Source organism: Cebidichthys violaceus, unplaced genomic scaffold (genome assembly GCF_023349555.1).
Source record: "Cebidichthys violaceus isolate CVI_PGR_0920_01 unplaced genomic scaffold, fCebVio1.0.p SCAF_9, whole genome shotgun sequence".
In the NCBI taxonomy this organism is placed as follows: Eukaryota; Metazoa; Chordata; class Actinopteri; order Perciformes; family Stichaeidae; genus Cebidichthys; species Cebidichthys violaceus.
The window spans coordinates 3715035-3736272 of NW_027176975.1; the positions used below are offsets into that span (position 1 = coordinate 3715035).

General features: G+C 44.9%; 1 protein-coding gene across 2 annotated transcripts in view; it reads left to right on the top strand.

The window, feature by feature from the left end:
* Positions 1-388: 388 nt before the first annotated feature.
* Positions 389-21238, top strand: part of LOC137867403 (dmX-like protein 1) — a 48172-nt gene continuing 27322 nt past the window's right edge. For both annotated transcript variants that reach the window (XM_068703981.1, XM_068703982.1), the window contains exons 1-21: positions 389-724; positions 2455-2689; positions 3403-3528; positions 6167-6244; positions 6724-6802; positions 6923-7067; positions 7154-7220; positions 7429-7613; positions 7874-8093; positions 11608-11797; positions 12180-12356; positions 12555-12796; positions 14691-15408; positions 15728-15849; positions 16077-16166; positions 16572-16674; positions 16822-16941; positions 17188-17406; positions 18063-19297; positions 19402-19660; positions 20916-21049. In XM_068703981.1, the coding sequence (XP_068560082.1) occupies positions 2603-2689; positions 3403-3528; positions 6167-6244; positions 6724-6802; positions 6923-7067; positions 7154-7220; positions 7429-7613; positions 7874-8093; positions 11608-11797; positions 12180-12356; positions 12555-12796; positions 14691-15408; positions 15728-15849; positions 16077-16166; positions 16572-16674; positions 16822-16941; positions 17188-17406; positions 18063-19297; positions 19402-19660; positions 20916-21049 (4596 nt within the window). In that variant the 5' untranslated portion in view covers positions 389-724; positions 2455-2602. The remainder of the gene's footprint in view (positions 725-2454; positions 2690-3402; positions 3529-6166; positions 6245-6723; positions 6803-6922; positions 7068-7153; positions 7221-7428; positions 7614-7873; positions 8094-11607; positions 11798-12179; positions 12357-12554; positions 12797-14690; positions 15409-15727; positions 15850-16076; positions 16167-16571; positions 16675-16821; positions 16942-17187; positions 17407-18062; positions 19298-19401; positions 19661-20915; positions 21050-21238) is intronic.

Genomic DNA, 21238 nt, shown 5'->3' on the forward strand with positions numbered 1-21238 from the left:
TGTTTATATAACTTAGCAGGTTTGATCAGTTTATGCGTACCCAACCGATCCTTGTTTACTTAGTTCACATGTGCTGGCACGCGGATAAAACCAGCAACGCGGATAAAACCAGCAACGCGGATGGGTTAAATGGTGGTTGCAAAAAGCTACGTCCACCCCTTTATTAAGGTCACTGTTAAAGTAGTCTAGGATTTATATTTCTCCACATTTTCACACTGTAATTATGTATTATAGCAAGGTAGCCTTTAGGGTAAGTTGGGCAACTTAGCCGCACCTGTGGCGTTCAGCCTGTGGGCCTCGCGCTGATTGTCACAACGCAACTACAAGGACCACAATGCACTGCGGCGACACGGTCATAATCATGACACATCTTCAACATAAGGAAAAGCTTCCCTTTTGGAAGCGTTTTATTTGCTAACCTCGGGGCGATGTCGGCTCCTTCGTGTGGTTAGCACTTTGAGAAGTGTTTATAAAGCTACTCGTCTTAGCGAGCAGAGGTTGTCAGGCGCTGTTTATGGGCCATAAGTGACATAACGTAGCAGCTAGCCGTCTAGCTCAGGAGCTCGCTAAGAGAGCGCTTCACAAGCTAGTAGGCGCTAACGCCTGCTAGCTAAGGAGACGTAACGTTTAACATTGGAGCGCTACGTTCGTCAAAGACAGGAGCTTTTTAGGGATATATGGTATCGCTGTATCTACAGGACATGTTACAAAGTAGCTGCACGAGGTAAGTGGAGCATTACTGTCTCTCACACTGGTCGTGTTTACGGTGTTTCTGTCACAAACTGAACTGCAGACGGCTATCGTCGTTAGCTAAACTTGACAGCTAAGTCAGCGGCAGGATTCGACGACTTAAAAACACGGGCAGTTAGCGTTAGCTTAATGTATGAAGTGTTTGCTTAAAATCAGTGAGACACTTAACCAGCCGTGTGTTTTGATCCCTACGGGTGTCACGGAGTTAGTCAGGCGTGTGGCGTCAATCGGTGTGTTTTTGAGCGCTGGCGTGTGAAACGCTAAATCACGTGAGTCGCCGCAGCACGGAGGACATAACTCACACGTCGTCGTGTCATAAAGTATCCCCAAATGCAATGCTGCAGACCACATTTTTGTTGACATTGTTTCCCACTTGTTGGAAAGATATCATGCTGTGACGTAACGTTTGAAATGATAAGATAAGTACCTTGCGCCCCACAAAAAGTGAGATATAGCTAGCCAGCAGTACGTTATAAGGCTTTTGGAGACGTGATGTGGATTGTTTTATTTTGTGCATGTCAGGTGACTCAACTGCCCCCCCCACACACACACACTTTCTAAAACAAAATCTAACAAGCTAATACATCAATACAGCTACTTAAGTCATTGTTGGAGCGATAACCTTATCAGTATATCGATGCATCGCTTCCTCCAACAAGTGGACGAACCCTGTAAAACGAGTTGTAAAACAAAGGAGTCAAAACAAAGGAGACTGACCTGACCTGAAATAAAGGAATAAGTCACACTGGTGGCGAGTCACGTGACTCACTGTCACCGGCTCTGCACCCTTTTTTTTAATAATCGCCTTTTAATGTCTACTGGACTTGCTCTGCTGCCAGCAAACGGAGGTGAACTACTGTACTCTCAGTTTCTATTTCTTAAGCGTTATCTGTTGATACCCACTCAAAACGTCTCAAATTGTTAAGCATAGCATGTCTTATAGTTTTTAATACTTGCATAATCAATCTAAAATGACTTGGCTAAATTTAGTCTAGCTATTGTTGTCATACAGTTGCCTCTTTATTGAATACACATGCCAATCATTTCCACCTGGGCAGTGAACAAAAGCTGCTAGAAATTCTTGCCCTCCAGGGATTAAGCAACACTGAACTGGCTCGTCATCGGCTACTGTTGCTTCTCCTAGGTCCTGTTTGATTCCTGTAACGCCTCCCTCTTATTTACCTCGCTGTCGTCTACCTGATTCCAAGTTCCTACGCGTACTAATTAGCTTGTCAATAAAGAAGCTGACCTCGTTTGACTCGCCGTGAAAAGAACCCTTGATGATAACCAGCTGACCCGAGCGGCGTTCGGGGTTTTTTAAGATAAGCAACCGAGATCAAGTGAGCTTTGTTGCCGTTTTCAGCCGTCTGTGTGCCAAATAGGTTTGATGCTTATCTGCAGCGAGTCCTTTCACAATACTGCCAGTATGTTTTCATGCAATGGTCCCATTGTGAGGCAAATCTCATGCGGTTTTTGACTAGTGCAGAAAAGGTTAAGGAACACTTGACGCTCTGTATGCCCACAATATAATCCAACAGCAACAATATGCAGATCGGCTACTTCCTCCTTAATAACATCCCACATTTTGAGTGTTAAATCAATTTGCAGTCAATATCCAGGACTTGGTAATAAGCTCTAGACGGGACGCGTTCTGAACCAAAACGTTCTCTGTTTTTTTTGTCTCTGCCCTCCTCTCCTCCGTAGAGCAATCCCGTAGAGACACCGAAGTGGAATCGCAGGCTACAGGCGAAGATGAACACGACCTTCCCATGGTTTCCCATGAGTCTCACCTGGAGTGGGAGGGCGTTCTGAGAGAGGAGAAAGGAACACAAGGGGACTGCAAATAAGAGTCATGAATCTCCATCAGGTCCTCACAGGAGCTGTCAACCCCGGAGACAATTGTTTCTCTGTGGGGAGCGTCAACAATGTGCCATTCACGGTAAGATGTTTCAGGCTCTATAGGGGGGCTGGGTGGCCAGGCGACCGTTTCCTAATACACCAGGCTTTTTTGCCAAGTTTCAATTTATGTTAAGTGTTACTTTTACTTCATTCTCTTTGTCCCACAAAGGCCTCAAAGAGCTCCCTCCAACACCGATATCAGATAGGGATGTGTTAGCTCGATCAAGTGCTTTATTTTATCAATGCTAATTGCGTTATAATGTCGCCTATTTCATTGTGTGATGTTAGCTGATAGATCGTTTTTTTTAGGTCATGCTTAAAAGTGTCCAAAGCACATCTCTGTGCCGCAGGAAGTCCTGAAGGTCTTCGGACGCCGTGTCTGAAATACAAAGGCACACCGCTGGACTGCTTTTGCACTCTTGTGATCTCAAACGGCAATTCTGTGAGATACTGCCGCGGCGCTATTCAGAGAGTGGATCAATAGGAGAACTATTTCTGTTCGCCCGTCCTCTGGTGAAGGAGACGGGAGTCGCGGTGAATCACAGCCCGTGTGAAGATAGAGCCACAGAAATAGAGCACTGAATTCTAATCTCATCTGCACCGGGGCTCCAGAGCTGTCGCACGTCCGCTGTTTGATGGGGCCACACCGGCTCCAGGACAAGTGACGCTCAAGTGACCCCCCCCTCCCCCCTCATGCAATCCTCCGAGTGTCCTCTTCATCTCTCTCTCTCTCCCCTCCCTGTCTCCCGATAGGCCTATGCGTCAGGTTGTGACGTGGTGATCTTGGGCAGTGACTTTGAGCGACTGCAGATCATCCCAGGGGCCAAACATGGCAACATCCAGGTCTGCTGCGTCGACTGCTCACTGCAGGGTGGACAGGTGAGAGCAATGGAGTGCTGTTCTGTCATGTTGGGCCCTCGGACTGACGTAGAGGAAAGAGGATGTTCCTGAAGCACCACACCATTTTTGCTGAGCACAAACATCGCAGTCTAAATTAAATGTGTATCTGTTATCGCTGGGAAGGTATATTCAAAGGAAAATAAAGAAATCTAGTATTGTAGATCAATGGGAGATAAAGAATTTGCTACAGAAAATGACGAATATGCGTATAATATAATTCATTACATTAGTGGCAAGCTCTCTTATTAAGTTTTCACAGCTCATGTTTTCAGTTTTTAATGAACTTTCACTTCCTGTCATCGACTTACAGTAAGAAGTGAAATTCACCCCGTAGAGCAAGTAGTTCACTTTAGCTGATGTAATGCCACTGATAATCCCTTTAATGACCCCAAAATGAGTTCAAGCGTTGCCACAAACAAAAGATCCGTTGTGATGTTTTTTTGTAATTTTATATCTGGGACAGGTCTGCGTTCATGTTTTCAGGTCTTTTATTCTGATGTTTCTTTATTTAGTGTCGGTCCGAGTGAAGCTGTAGCACAGGGAGACGTTGGTGTTGGGGTTAGTCTAAGTGTAGAGCTGCTGGTTTTTCAGGTAGATCATGGTCCTACCTGGGAATCAGAGCGGGCTGCACACCCTGCTTATTGACTGGGGGGGGGTTGCATCCCCACATGGGGTCCACATGCTGTTTAACACCCCAAAATATCCTGAACACGGCAAAATAGGAAGTAGAGAGAAAATACAGGCCACTCGCTTCTACCGGGTTGTTATTAATGACTGTGGGAGATTCTTTTTTTTTTTTAGGAAATATATCTATTAAAGGCGGATGTCATTATTGCCAGCCCCATCACTGTAATTTGAGTTTACTTTTTTTTTAATTGGGGATGGTGGTAGTCTTGTTAAAGCTGCGGGGAGCAACAGCAGATTTCATTAAAATTAAAATGAGAGAGAAAAAATGTGCTCGCCAAATCCTTCGCCATTCTCCTCCGTGTCATGTGACGTTTAATCCAATTCAGTTGGGTCAGAAGTAACCTCGCATGCCCCCGGCGTGGTCTGGGTTCTCTTTTTTTTTTTTTTAAGCACGCTCAGTCGGTGTGCTTGCCGGTTCCACCTCGCCGACCCCTCTTCACGCTGCGATGTTTGCAATGCCATTAGTTCTGCACACCTGTACGTTAGCGCTCTAGATGCATTTTGTCAGCATTAATGACCCACTGCTACGAAAACGTGCATTCCCCTTAATCATTACATTGAAGGTGTAATTAGTCCAAATGAAATGTTACCACGTTATGGGGCATTGTGGGACATTACTCAAATTGGAGCGTAACGTAATCGCTGAGAAGAACGGCAACCTGTTGTAAAATGTTATGTTGCATTCCAGCAGGTTTAAGATCGCATTTGCTTTATGTCATCAAGAGAAATGTATTTCAAGTACGAACGTACATAAATGATTTTGTTTGAACTCTGTCTGAGACCCCTCTATCAACAGCGTGCCTACAGAGCAATCAGTTGAAGACAGGAACACCAAGAACCAGAGAAATGAAATCAACTTTTAAAAACTACTCCCATTTAGTAGTTGCTAGCTGATGACTGCCAGCTGTTTTCTGGAGAAAAAAAAAAAGTCAAACCGGTTCACTGGAGCCTTAAGATGTTGTTGCAATATTTTTGCAGCATAATACAATCACAAAAAATCTCAGCTGGGGTGTTCTGAAAATCTGACCAAACTCACATTTTTCTTCCTTTTTGCTGCTCATATAAAGTATGTTATACAGCGTGTGTGTGTGTGTGTGTGTGTGTGTGTGTGTGTGTGTGTGTGTGTGTGTGTGTGTGTGTGTGTGTGTGTGTGTGTGTGTGTGTGTGTGTGTGTGTGTGTGTGTGTGTGTGTGTGTGTCTCCCCCTCCCTTTCACGGTATTCATTCAGTGACAGTCGGCATATTATTTTCCCCCCCACAGAGACAGGCTTGTATTATCCAGGACCCTGACCTTATTAAAGCGTGTTAGTTGTGTTCACTGCCGCACACATTTCCTCCATTCAGTCTGTTTCTCATTGAGACTGTGGCTCCCATGGAAAGGCACTCGAGCGTTTAGCCCTAAGCAGTGCATGAGCGGGAGGTGTGCATACGGCAGACAAGTCGATGTTGACTAAACACTCGGTTGTTATTTTTTTAATTTTATTTTCCCCAGGTACTCTACTCATTCACATGTCATGGTTTATATAATAAGCTTTAGATTCTTTTGTTTCGCTCCCACGCAGGATCTTGAATAAGGATCTACGCTCATTATTTACTCTAATTTGATGGTTTTAGAAATGGATTATAATATTAAATTAGTCATTTAGCAGATGCATTTATCCAAAGCGACTTACAATTGAGTATCTATCTACTGTAGCTACAGTCTTGCTCAAGTTCAAATTGACATGAGACTAGTGGAGCAGGGAATCGAACCTCTGACCCTCTGATTGAAAGGCGGCCCTGCTCTCCACGGTCACCCCTAACATGTGGAGTAATTTGTGATTCTTGCAAACGTGTGTTTTCAGTGAAACCTTGTCACTGTATCAGAAAACATGCGTCGATATTTAACATTTTTAACCCTTTTTTTTTTTTCCTCCTCTCCCTGCGGACAGATTGCAGCTTCCTATGGAAGCATCGTCTGCGTCTTTGAGCCGGTTCAGCATCCGGATCAAAAAGACACTTCCCTGACTGTGAGTCGACCGCGTTCTCTTCAGGTCACACTCATGCATGTATCAAGATCATCCCGAGGAACAACGCTCTCTCTTGATGTTTGAAACGGAGCAGAATATTAAAACTCATCTTAAAGTTACCAGGGAAGAGCTAATGCACATTCATATCCTGAATCATTAGACGAAGTCATCGTCACGTTTTACCGTTTGTTCCTGTTCTGTACTGGGTGCAGACGTTGTTCATGGCGGTTTTGAATGACCTGCTATTGTTAGAGTAGTCATAAGGAATGGAAAGATCAAATAGGACTCAGTACCGCTTTCATTGCAGAAGTTGCCTGTGTTTCAGCTGCTGATCACATGCGGCTCACATGGGATCCACTTCACTGCTGCTTCTTATGCAGCTGTAACTACTGACGAAATTAAATGATTTATTTCTTAATCTGTCACAGTTTTTTTTAACACTTTTTTTTTTTTTTTTTTAAATGTCTGTATTTGTACAGAAGTTGAACTGCCAGTGGCAGAAAACCGGTCAATTTCTATTAAAGTCTATGGTGCGGAACCTGGCCTGGCACCCCACAGGTACTTTAACATAAAAGCTCTCTCTCTCTCTCTCTAAATGTGACATCAATAACGACATATGCAATTATGTCCTCGTACGATGCAACACGTGTCTCTCTGAATGTGTGTTTGTGCGTCCAGACGGCATGCTCTTAACGGGCTCCAGCAGCCTCCAGCTGTGGTCTAACGTTGCCGGAGTGAAAGATGAAGGGGAGGACGTGGGAACGCAGACGGGAATGACCGCGAGAGAGACTCCTTCTGCCTGGATGTGCATCTGGCAGAGCAAGTAAGAACTGACTGGAACAAAAATCTGCACACAAACCACCTCTAAGTAATTAATTCCAACGTGTTTTACTCTTTGTTTGTCTGAAGGATGGCGTCTCAAGTCAGTTTAATGAAGTTCTCTCCTGATGGGGAATTCTTCGCTACTGCTGGTCAGGTAATTTCAAGTTCTCTAATGTCATATGCACATCATTCATCAGACAGAAGCAGCATTATAGTGGTATATATAGTATTATGTGTACAGCCAAACTCACTCCAGAGTAGCTGTAAAGCGGCTGACCAGTAGCTCCTCCCACAACCTGATGGCTCTAGCTTGTGATGGCACATTCAACAGCGTGGTATCGATTTATATCTCTCCTCCTCAGGATGACTGCCTGGTGAAGGTCTGGTACAACACCACTAAGTGGAAGTTGGGAGTTTCCAGACTCTTCACACCTCCAGAACCCAGTGACTGTTTCCAGGGAGACCTGGCCTTCTCCTTCGTCTACCTGGCCCATCCCCGCTCTGTTACCGGCTTCTCGTGGAGGAAGACCAGCAAGTTCATGCCGCGGTACGGACGCCGTCACGGCAACGGTTCCGCAGCCTGTCGATGATCGATTGCAATAATAAACCATTGTCGCTTATTCCACCTATTCTAATTGTTTGAACTTTTTCCTTTTTCGGTGAAGAGATAAGGTTCGGTCATTGCTGCTCTTTCTAATCTTCGCTTTTTGACCTTTTGCTTCAGCTCATCTGACTGAAGGTGTTTCTGTTGTCGGCATTAGAAGATGAAAATCGTTGCTGACGTCCTTCCTTCCTGTCTCCTAACAGAGGGGCGGTGTGCAACGTCCTGCTCACCTGCTGTAAGGACAGCGTGTGTCGGCTCTGGGCGGAGACGCTCCTGCCGGGGGACGGCCTCCTGTCCGGTTACCATAACAACCACGCTTCTGGCCAACACGGTGACGCACCCAGATGCGGTGGCCCCCCCTCTGGCGGCACCTGCAATGGGAAGTTGCACGGAAGGACGGCACAAGAAGTGAGCTACTCGAATGTAGGTTTCTATTTTGGTACGAGCTGAAACAAATGCAGTGAATTCTACTTCCATGAAGGTTTTAGAGACGTGATGATTCTACTGTATTCTACTGTCAGGGGGCTGCAGTTTGGTCAAACTGTTTTGCATGATATTAAATGGTATTTATGATGTTTATTCTACCCATATTAATACAAATGAGGCGGACAAAATGTTCTCTCTCTCAAACAGAATGTGGTTTAATTCCACAGCACTTTAACTGACAAAATGATAATCTTTAAGGAAGAATTGAGTTCTGGTTGATTCTATTACATGCGTAGTTATAGATGCGTGTATCTAACAAAGTGTGTATCTTACTAAATATAATAATAATAATAATAATAATAAGATACATTTATTTAAGAAGAGGGCAGGAAGTTGATCATTAGAACCCAAATCGCACCATAAAAGAACTCAAAATGATACAGTTTTCTATAATGATGTGTAATATTTCTCAATGGCATTATCAGTTCGTAGATACACATGGTTAGCTTCAAATTTACAAATGTACACAAAACCTGAATAACGTTCAAAAGGAGTTCACGCTTGCAGGCAAAGCTACTTCATTCTGTCAGAATGGAAAGCGTCATTTCTTTAATCTGCAGTAATGAGATTATTGTATATGTTGGTTACACAATGCAAAGAGAATGGACCTGATTTGACTTAATAGTGGAGAAATGAAAAGGCACAAATGCTATGATCTCTGGTTCGCTGCTAATGAAGGACATCCGGGTGCTGCGGAGACGAGGGAACAAAAAGGGAGGCGGAGAAAGAAGACAGAAAAGAAAGAACCGGAGGCTTAGTTGGCTATCGGACATGAAGGTGGTTTTTGAAGCGTACGAGGCTCAAAGACGAGCGTCGGTGAAGAACATCGGCCTCCTTCCTGTAATCTGTGGAACACCTCAAAATGACAACTTTAACTTTGGCTGCTTGTTTTTCCGTTTCGTTTAGCTGCTGTTAGTTCACATCTGTAACGGAGAGGGGGGTCTTCCGCTTTAAGTGACTTGCGGGGTCGCTGACAGCCTAGCAGCTCCTCAAACACAATACTTAACATCCATTCTGATACGGACATTAAAATGGTTATGGATCTCACTGGCACTCGCAGAGCTCATTAGATTACAGGAAAATAGCTATGCTAATTCCCCACCGTGCCTTGAGGAGAGTCTGTGAGAGGACGCGTGTGGAATTATTCATTAGAATCTCAGTCTGTGCTGCATGAGCCTGTCTGTCTGTCTGTCTGTCTGTCTGTCTGTCTGTCTGTCTGTCTCTCTCTCTCTCTCTCTCTCTCTCTCTCTCTCTCTCTCTCTCTCTCTCTCTCTCTCTCTCTCTCTCTCTCTCTCTCTCTCTCTCTCTCTCTCTCTCTCTCTCTCTCTCTCTCTCTCTCTCTCTCTCTCTCTCTCTCTCCTTCCCTCCCTCCCTACATAACTGAATGGATGGACCAAACTGAGATATCCCCGTTTTTCGTATGACGCCTCAGGAGATGGGATGAACAGTTCAAGTTATCTCACGAAATCAACAAGGATGATTTAAACCCAAAGTTTATAGATAAGGATGTTGTTGTTTGAGAGCCTCCTCAGGAGACGATCTCATTTTCTACATATTACACCATTCAAAATGATTTGTATATGCTTTGTGCGGAATGTTATGCGTTCACTTGAGAAAACTAAAATATTTGCCCTGTTTTTCTGAATTATGGAGAGAATCATCTCCATCATTCTGAGAAACGTTTTCATGGAAAAAAAAAAAAAAAAAGTGATATCTCAAAATCCCTCAAAAAGTAAACATGTCCAGCTGGTTTAGTTTATTCAAACCGAGGGAGAGCGGCTCCATCCTCAGGTAGACATTACTCCACTATATCTTTACACAGATGATAGGTGTTTGCTGCTATATTAATGTTAAATATAGCTCCTTTTTTTTTTTTTTTTTAAGTAAAATGGTATTATTAGTTTGTCAGCTTCGCCCAGACACCTCAGGCCTTTGCAGTTGTCCAGATGTGGCTCTGATGTGCTGGACACTGCATCTCCAGGATCAGTTGAACCGATGTGTCACGCTGATGCTTCACGGATACAAGACGAGGCACCGGAAATGCATTCCGGCTGACCATGATGTCAATGTAGCCTCAGTTGAACTCCTGTCATTCCCAGTTCTGGATTAAACTAAACGGCATGAAATGAATATTCTTAAGTAACGTGATGGAACTCAAGAACTCCACCACGATGTAGAAATCCTCTGCTACAAGTAAGAAAAAAAACAACCTGCATTACTTAAGTAAAGCACTCCATTATTAGCATCACCATATACAAAGTGCTCATTATGTAGAGTTAGAGAATAATATATATTTGGATTATTATCATCGATGCGTTAATGTATTCGTCACTTTAATGTCGCAGCAGGTAACGGCGGTTCTGATTTGTAATTACTGTGTATACTGCTGGGGCGCTTGATCTACAATGATACATTATTATTATTGGCTTATTATTAAATAGCGTGAAATGGGATTATTTAAGTAAATAAGTAATTGTACTTAGTTACAGTCCACCACTGAGTAACTGAGAGCTTCTTGCAGGATTTTGAGGAATCTCGATGATTCAGGGAAAAAACTGAGCAATTTTTTATTTATTTTTTTCCCATGAAAACTATTTTAGTCTCTAGTGAATGCATTGCGCCTCCGTAGCTTTGTACTGCTCTGCTAGTTAAAATACACGTGTTCTACACATTTGACTCAGGACTTGAGGAGAAACTGCCGCCCTACAGCGCCATCACATTACTCATGTTGCGCCAAAGAAGCTGCATAAAAGCTGTGGAAATGAAACCCATCGTTCTGTTAAATAATCTCCATGAACCGTAAGATGCTTTATCTCGACTGCTGGTACAGTTTAAAACCTTGTTGTTAGCGGTAACGGAGGCTCAAGTCTAGATGGAGACACTTTACATGTTACTGCAAAACGGAAATAAAAGAAATTACAGAACACAAGTACCAAATACAGTTTAACTTAAGTTAATTTTTAATTGCTATGAATTAATTTGAGCTTAATGTGTTGATCCAAATGTATATTTTTATGTATTATTACTTTGACTTAGACGCTAAGTTCAACAGTTATTCAGTTAAGTGCTATAATAGCGGCAGAGATGCTTTGTTCAGATTCGCTAAATTGGCTTTTTACTGCTCCAAACTATCAAAAAAAAAAAAAAAATCCATTAACGGTCAACCTCTAAATTGGTCAGTTAACCTAAATGTTGTTTAATCATCTGTAACATTGAATTAAATTCCCATCCCAGAGACGCGCACCCGTTCACCAAAGCAGAGCGGCTCTGACTGAGAACTAAAATGTGACTAACAGTCGCCGCCTCGCCCTCCGCAGCAGAAGTCATTTAAGAACATCCGAATCTCTCTGGAGATTCATGCAAGATCTCACTGTCTCATTCAACGTTTGTCTATTGATTATCTAACGTGAAGAATGACTGGTTTCCCTTTTTTTTTTTTTTTTTTTTACAGTTGAACTTTCAAGAGTCATTGCACGGCTCCTTCTACCGGGACGTCCCGCAGCCGTCTCTGACCGGCTGCCTGCCCCACCATCAGAGCCGCCACTACAGCCACAAGAGGAGCGGCAGCGGCAGCAGCAGCGTGCCGCACGCCAACGCTCTCTGCCACTTCCACATCGCTGCCAGCATCAACCCGGCCACAGGTTAGACATTAGTTCTTCCTAAACCATAGAGAGAGCAGATAGCTCGCTCTGTTTGAATACAATCAGCTGGAGGTCAGAGGGTTGTAACTCTTCTGGCAAAAAAAAAAAAAAAAATGGTGTAATTTGTAGATCGCCCGAGGTTGTTTATTTAACGTCAGTTTAATTTTCATAAATTAACTTAACTTGCTTAAGCGTGAGTCGTAGACAGACCTTGTAGGTTTCTTCAGCCCTGAGGCGGAGAAGTCTTGTAGAATGGTATGTGAACGCTTGAATGTCACTTCGGCGTGCTTCAAACCATGCTAATATTCATTTTTACTCCCGCATGCCCCTAATGCAATGTCACTTTGTCTCCCTCTTCATCTCTCCTGGGTCTTCGTCGCAGACATTCCTCTGCTGCCCTCCATCTCCTCTCTGAGTTCCGTGGACGACGAGGAACCTGGAGGTCCGTTCACTGTCCACTGGCTCAACAACAAAGAGCTCCATTTCACTTTAGCTATGGAGGTCTTCTTGCAGCAGCTCAGAGGCAGCCTGGAGCAACAGGATGAATGCTCCCATGAAGGTACAGAAAAGTGTGTGTGTGTGTGTGTGTGTGTGTGTGTGTGTGTGTGTGTGTGAGTGTGAGAGAGAGAGAGAGATATGCTGGAGTAACACTGTGGAAACTATGCTGCAATCCTAAAAGCCGGACCGTTACATATCGCATTAGTCTAACCGTACCGATTTTCTGAATTCACACGTCGGCACAATGACTCTCTTCCAGTGCCTGACGATGAGGATAACTTTGATGAGGAAGATAACGGTAGCAGGCCAAGTGACTCGCAGGGACCTGAGGCCGCAGAGCTTCCTCTGGCAGCAGTGAAGCACCAGGTGGACGTGCTGTTAGAGGAGTGGAATAAAGGGGCGGACATGTTGTTCAGTATCCATCCCATGGACGGCTCTCTTTTAGTCTGGCACATCGACTGGTTGGATGAATACCAGCCGGGCATGTTCAGACAAGCTCAGGTACGTTCACTGTTGATGTGGTTTATGTTTTTTCATCCCCTTTTTCGACCGCAGGAGCGTTCACCAGGGACTAGGAACCTTCTGAGGTACTCCGTTGTGTTTTCCACGCTCATTTTACCCCACAAAAAGGCTCTTTCTGAGACTACAGGAACTTTCAGGGTGAGGTTTGCAGTGATTGGTCAAACCCACACATCGCCGCTCCTTAAACTCTATACTATACCGCTTCATTCATAAAATAGGAAGTACTCCAAGGGAGGGAGCGTTTCTTGTTTTTTTGACAACATTCAGACTTAAGTCAGGCTTCCTGACTATTCTTCCTGAAAATAAGAGAGAGGGAGAGGGGGGAGAGAGAGGGAGAGGGGGGGGGGGGAGAGAGGGAGAGGGGGAGGGAGAGGGGGAGAGAGAGAGGGGGAGAGGGGGAGAGAGAAAATAGATGATTTACTCTGGAGACAAACACTCTTGGTTTAATTTAATAATCGGGCATCATGCAGAAGTAAATGTCCTCGCAGCGGGACAAAACAAACCTCAGTGACCACGAGTAGTCCTCGACAGTCTCCAAGGGCCTGTGCCACAGCAGTGTTTGCAGCATGTGACCAATCACAAACATGGACAAGTACGCTGTAAGGCAAGGCAAGTTTATTTGTGTAGCACATTTCAACAACAAGGCAATTCAAAGTGCTTCACATAAAACCATTAAAAGCATCAAAACATAATGCAAAAGAAAAGGAGATTTAAAAACAATTAAGAACGTTCATTGAAACATTAAGAACAGTCATTAAAACACTAAAAAGCTAAAAACAGTGCAGTGCAGTTTAAGAAATAAAATACTGTAGTAAAATGCAGAAATTGATTAATATCCTTGAATGTGGTTCAATCAAAGGCAGCAGCAAACAGAAACGTCTTCAGTCTGGATCTAAAGGAGCTGAGGGTCTCAGCAGACCTGCAGCTTTCTGGGACTTTGTTCCAGAAATGTGGAGCAGAAGAACTGAACGCTGCTTCTCCATGTTTGGTTCTGACTCTGGGAACAGAAAGTAGACCGGTCCCAGACCACCTGAGGGGTCGGGATGGTTCATAGGGTAGCAGCAGAGAGGCACATTTTGACAAAAGATAGAACTATAATATCAGAGAAATACAAAGAAGTTAAACGCATAATTCAGGCTGACAAATGAAGGAAGGACAGTTGGCAAGAAGTTGCAGCTGAAAGAATACGGCTAAAATATTGCCACACATCTGCAAGACATTAATTTTCCAGAATAATAATTCTAAACGGATAATTATAGTCGGATCTATCGTGCTCTAGATGAAGCAGTGATATTTTATATCAGTTAATTTACACAGATGTGTGCACACCTGGTTCAATTTGTAGCTGTTTTATGAACAAACTTAATCCCTCAAGATTGATAATGCAATACGTAGTGTTGTGATGGGGAATATATTTATTTTTTTGTGTTTTGTATTCACAATTTCTTTCTCCGGGAAAGAATGAGTTCGTCTTCTCAAACGGGTTGTAAATCATTTTTTTTGGCAGCTGTGATGGTCCAGTTGTTTTTAATGACTTCTCATCCAGGCGTTTAGACAATTATATTCCAATTATGTGCGACTTCATATGAAATTCATAAGTCTCTTGATGCATTTTTATTAGCGGTGAAATAACGAGAGCCTCGTGACGTGGCAGTTAGTCTCTCAGGCAAGAAAGAATCCACAGTTTCATTGACATTCAGCTTGAGTAAGCCCGACTGCTTAAATTTGACAAAACGGACGGGATCCTGGTGGTTTTATTATTATTATCAACATAAGTATTTCAAGTCATTGTCATTTGATTTCTGAATGGCGAATAGGAGGATTTCACTGTCTCTACCTTTGATCGCTTCCATGTCTTTTCTGTCTCTCTCAGGTGTCGTTTGTGTCCCGTATACCCGTAGCGTTCCCTGCAGGCGATGCGATCTCCTTGAGCCACAGTGTGGTTATGTACGCCTGCAACAAGAACGTGGATCTGGCCATCCAACACGGCAGACAGCGGCCGCCTGGCAGCGCACTGCCTCAAACCAAATCTGCTCTGATAAGCTACGGGGGTCAAGGAAAAGCCGCGCCCAGCAGCAGCCTCCGACTCAGCATCTTCACCCCCAACGTCCTCATGATTTCCAAACACGCCGACGGCTCCCTGAACCAGTGGGCAGTCGGCTTCGCGGAGGACTCCGCCTTCTCCACCGTGCTCAGCGTCTCTCACAAGTCTAGGTACTGTGGCCACCGCTTCCACCTCAACGACCTGGCCTGTCACTCGTTGCTGCCTCTGCTCCTCACCACCTCGCACCACAACGCCTTGAGGACGCCGGAGGCAGACAGCATCCTGGCCCCTCCGGACGCCTACTCCTGCGGTTTCTCTCATCCAGCGTTTCTGCCCCGGGGGTCACGACCCAGCCGGGGATCGCTGGGCGCAGTGACCCAGGACCCCAACGCAATCTACAGCGAACTGATTTTGTGGAGGGTGGACCCCGTCGGCCCGCTGTCTCTGTCTGGAGGGGTCTCCGAGCTCGCTCGGATCAATTCCCTCCATGCATCAGCGTTCGCTCAAGTAGCCTGGCTGCCCACATTCATCCCCAGCAGCTGTTTAGGTGAGACAAATGTGTTTTTGTTGTTAAAGATGTGTTTTAAAGCGACAGGGGATACTCTCCAATTTAGCCATTTAAGTTTGTCTCTTTCTTTTGTTTACCAAACAGCTATTCTGGTTCCGTAATATGAAGGAAATGATCTTTTACAGAGTAAATATGATCAAATGAGACTAGCTTCGGGACATTAGACCAAATCCCCGTTGATATAGTTGTTATAACAGCTCCGTGAGGGCTTTAAATATCCAGATAGTGTCTCACTAATAACATTGTTTCCCGGGGTATACATAGTTTATATGACTCTGTTTTTCTGCCTTTTATTCAGGTGTGTACTGTAACTCCCCCAGCGCCTGCTTCGTAGCAAGTGACGGCCACTCGCTCCGGCTGTATCAGGCTGTTATCGAAGCTAAGAAGCTCCTAAGTGAGCTCTCCAACCCCGAGATATCAGTAAGTCATTAAATATGGGATTCTCAAGCTCTGCCGGCGTACAGTCGGCATCGCAGTGACGGTTGATATTTTAGTTTTCATGATTTATTTATGACGGTGTCCTCAATGGCAGCAGAGATAGTAGTTAGGTTTTATTTTCTGAAGCACAATAGGCTCACTAATTGTATGTTTTTTTTAATGTAAATGCCCCGATAATGTGACTCTTATCATGTTTGTTTCTCTTTTAGAAATATGTTGGGGAGGTGTTCAACATCATCAGTCAGCAATCCACAGCCAAACCAGGGTGTATTATAGAGCTGGACACCATTACTGACTTTGTAAGTATACATAAAGAGAGACTAACTCTCTCTCTCTCTCTCTCTGACAGTAGACAATCACTGTAAACGTCTGGGAGGAACGGGACATTAACATGAACGTCTGTTCTGGAATAAAGCATGTATGAACTGTAACATATTTAAAAGCCACAGTTTAGTTCTGCACCGTTGGTATTCGGTAGCATAAAGTCTGCAGCAGACTTCTGTGAAAGGTCAACCATGATGTAATAAAAGCGGCTGCAGAGCGAAACCTCAGGCTGGTTTAGTGTGGGGGCGTGCGAGCGTTTGCGTAACATTAGCACTCGTCCGTTTTTTTTTAGTGCGTCCGCACATCGGCTCCACGGTGGAGGAAGCGTGTTGTTTTAGTTTCTAATGTGGTTTCGTAACGGCTGCCGTTGTCCTCCACAGCAGGGGAAGGAGACGCAGCTCCTGCACGTGTTCGAGGAGGACCTGATCCTCGGCAGTGAGAGGACGGAGAGCGCGCAGCAAACTCCCGATACTCCTCACGCTGGTGAAGACAAAATCACGCTTCTAACTACTTATACATGTGTATATTGTTGAGGTTTGATACCAAAGCTTCGCACCACCTTCAAACACATTTACAGCCGCGCTGTTCGTTAATATTCTGTGTGCGTCTGTGTCCCCCCCCCCCCCGCAGCCTCCAGCAAGGCGACGTTCTCGGCACGTTTTTTCCTTGTTGTGGTGGAATTGACCCCGACAGGTCGCTCGCTCCTCCACATGTGGCATCTTCATCTTGCTGCTCGACCCATCACCATGGGTGGGTACTTTGAACGAAAGACTTGAGGTTCACAGGGTGTGTGGGGAGGGAAAACATTTTTTTTTTTTATTTACCATCAAATAAAATAACTGACAGTAAGTTTTTGCCCAAGAACTGGAAGTCTAAAATAATTGTGGTGACCGTTAGTTCTTGAGATTTTTTTTTTAAATTTAGTTTTTGAACACACTACAGAATATATTTACTGATGACTCTCTAAATGTTACTTCCCTCTTCCTGTCGCCGCAGAAGAGACCATGAAGGAGATGGACGGCACCTCGGCTTCGTCTATGAGCAGCTCTGCGTTTAGCTTCGACACGTTCAGTTCTCCGGTAGCTCAGAAGAGCAAACCCTGCACCTCCAACCTGCAAAGTGCCTGTCGCCTCAGCCTCGCCACACACAGGCTGTACAGCCAAGAGATGGCTCTGCCTGAAGGGGTGGAAGCCATTAGTGTTACACCCTCAGCAGGTGAGGGGGGGGGGGGAATGAAGGCCACACAAATGACATAGGTCTGTGAACTGCTTCTGGTAGTTCTTCTGGAATGCCTCACAGCACGAGGCATTCCATCCGGGCAAGTATGCCGTTCTAATAGGAGAACTCGGATAGAGGAATTTAGCAGCCACTGAGGTATTTACCGACATCGGTGTTGACAAAGGTGCACGTTTTTTAATGCTGCCATGGAAACGTTTCCATAGAAAACATTGATTGGAGCTACCTTTTCAGGAAAGTAGTGACATTTATTTTTTGACGAAGACTTTAAACCAACAAACGGGGATATTTTTTTCAACAATTTTTTTTTTTTAATTTTATTTTTATTTTTATTGTGCTCAAAATAAAAAATGTTTTTCAGCGCTGTAATTTTAGAAAGCCTACAAAATATCTGGAAGACAAGATTTTTATTTTTTTTTAACCATGCAACAACTACTGTTTTGCCTCGGTTCTCGATGACTTTAGCCTGTTTCTAAACTGTGCTTGTGTTGACATCTGCACAGCATATATTGAAAAAACCTTTTGAAAACTGACAGAAATCTTCTGAATCGAATCAAAGACATTCACAGAAGTGTGATCAGACATCGCATTTCAGCATAACTTCCTTTCCTAATAGCGTATCGTCTTCTCCCCAGGTCACCTGAGCGCGTCGTGTTCTCTGCCGGCCGATCGCGTGCCCTACCTCCTCGCTACTTCCTGTTCTGATGGGAAGGTGCGCTTCTGGCGGTGTAACGTCATCGCGACGGAGCCTTCCGGCATGGACAGCTTGGTCTACCGGTGGGAGGAGTGGCCTCTGCTGGTGGAGGAGATGCTTCCCAACAGCAGCGCAGTAAGCGTGCAAGGCCGTCCCATAGAGGTCAGCTGCTGCCACTCTGGGCGGATTGCAGTTGCCTACAAGCAGATACCAAACGCACCTCTGAACTCAACGCCTCACCTGAACTCTCTCCCACTATTGAGTTCTCCTCCTACCCTGGCGTCCTCCCCGTATTTGCACAACAACAACAACAACCTGACCCCGACCCCGACCGTACAGCGAAGCCCAAATCTCCCCCTAAGCCCCAACGCAGCAAACGGTAGAGAGCCGTTGGTCCACATTGGCATCTTCCAGTGCGAGTCCACCGGTGGTTCACAGTGGAATCTAGAGCAGACCATAGTCCTGGACGGCACGGATCCCACAACCGGAAGTGCCAATGTTCCAGGTAACTTGGACCTCCCTGTACCTATCGAGGACTGCCCTGGTTCTACTAGTAGGAGCCTGGTTCATTTGGACTGGGTCTCCCAAGAAGACGGCTCACATGTTCTGACTGTTGGTATTGGGACAAAGATTTATATGTACGGCCGTCTCTCCGGGAATCCTCCAGAACTCGTTTTGACGTCCGATGCCAGCAGAGACCAGAGCTCGTCGCGCCTGGTTCTGATTCGATCCGTCGACCTGGTCTCCTCTGTCGAAGGCTCGTTACCCATTCCGGTCTCCCTCTCCTGGGTGAGAGACGGCATCTTGGTGGTCGGCATGGACTGCGAGATGCACGTCTACTCCCAGTGGCAGCCCCCGGCGCCGTCCAAACCCAATGCCCCGATTGCTCAAGACACGGACATCAGCAGCAGCGTCTCCTCTATAGTCTCAGCCGTCAGGCAGAGCCAGGAGGACGGTCTCGGCTCCGGGGCCCCCATGTCTTCACTGGCCCCTCCCAAAAAGGCCCTGACGAGATCAATGATGAGCCTGGCTCAGAAACTCAGCGGGAAGAGAACAGCTTATGACCTGCCTGTCGAGATGGAAGATTCTGGGCTTTTCGAAGCAGCTCACCAACTCTTTCCCACTCTGCCTCAGTACCATCCTGTACAGTTACTGGAGCTCATGGATCTAGGGAAGGTCGGTTAAAGAAATTACTTAATTACGGTCTAGCTGTTAGAATTACATTTGCCAGAAAGTCGATTGTTGTGATAAATGTGAACCAAATTGTGTCTTATCTTAAGGTTCACCGTGCCAAAGCCATCCTGTCTCACCTGGTGAAATGCATTGCTGGAGAAATCGTGGCCCTCAAAGACAGCACCGCCAATCCTGAGAAACGCCTGCGCTCTCGAACCATCAGCGCTGGAGGAAGCACCGCCAGGGATCGGAAGATGTTCAGCAAAGCGGAGAACTCCGCCCCCGACTACACGGAGATAAGCTCCGTCCCTCCCCTGCCTCTGTACGCCCTGCTGGCAGCCGATGAGGACACATTGCCGAAACCTGGTAGGTATACAACATGTGGTTCGAGCATAATATTATTCAGTAGTGGAGTAGAAAATAGTGCTTTATTTCAGTGGTACTTAAAGCTTAAAGGCAGTTTTTTTTGGAGGGCGTCGTTACACGAGTCCATAATAACATTTCAGCGTGTCATAATTCAAGTGCTCTAAGAGAAAACTAGACGTCTGCACCTCCTATCGGCTGCTCAACAGGTGCAGGTGTGTGTGTGTGTGTGTGTGTGTGTGTGTGTGTGTGTGTGTGTGTGTGTGTGTGTGTGTGTGTGTGTGTGTGTGTGTGTGTGTGTGTGTGTGTGTGTGTGTGTGTGTGTGTGTGTGTGTGTGTGTGCGCGTCCCTTCAGATGGTGAAAGCCGAATTCAGGGGCGGGATATCCTGTAGAATCGTCTGGTGGGAGGGGCTTAAGACAGAGAGGCGTGAGCTGCAGGATAAGGGCTGAATTTCCAAATTCTGTCATTTTTTTATTTTTGCCTTTCGCAGAAAACTGCCTTCCCCAGCTTTATCAAAGGCCAATTAAAGCAAAACACAACAAGTTGGAAAATGACAATAATCAGCCAAGGACAAATGGACAAAGGATATTTCATTGCTGTAATTTTCTTTTCTTTTTTTAAAGAAAGAAATGTACTCGACTTCAGGCTACAAAAGCCTCTCAAGTGTTTTGTTGTCGTTCTCTTTTACTTCCTCAGATAATATCCGCCCTGAACACAAAGCTTGAGCTAAACCTCTTAAGTTCCTTTGAAAACCAAATCAGTTGAGAAAAAAACTTCAATCTTGGGAGGTAGAGATGCTTTGAGATATTATATTAAAAGACTGCACCGGTGGATATCAGCTTGTTAAAATGCAGTATTTATTTTTTTTCCCCTGGTGTTTAAATGTGTAACTTTTGTAACTGTTGAGTTTTGTCAGATTTAAAGTACACAAACAAAAAACGGGGAAACTGTATTTACAGGGGAAAACCATGTTGAGCCACCCTGCCTCAAGGTGTAATAGACTGAGAATAATATCCTACTCTTTGGTCTTCCTGTTTTTCCTCATTGTTTCTCTGGGGATACCAAGTGAGAAGAACGAAAGCAGAAACTTTTAAACAGGGGAAAAAAAAAAAAAAAAAAACCCGTCCTGCTCTTCGGTATTTTAATTTATTCTGCCGTCTCTCCAGCCGGAGGGGATTATTTCTCTCTGCATGTCTCTTATGAAATACATGTCTTGTGTCATTTCGCTCTGTTTTATGCCCCCCCCCCCTCTACAGATAAAGTGAGCAGTGTGAGTGGAGATAGTGGACATGGTTCCAGTCACACTGATGTTTATGATGAGCTCTTTCATACACCCACCATCGGGGACCTGGAGCCCCTGGAAGACGATCAAGAGGAAAAAGGGAACAAGGTCTGTTTCTGTTGGCTTACGTTTGGTTGGCACGATGCATGTCGACGCTCATCAAGTCTCTAGATGTTTTCAAAAAGTTGACACATTTTGGAAAAGCCACGAGAAAATTGTTGCTATATATATGAATCCAGCCGTGACACGTTGTTCCTTTTTTTTTTAACAGTATTTCCTGCCAGGCAATTCATTTCA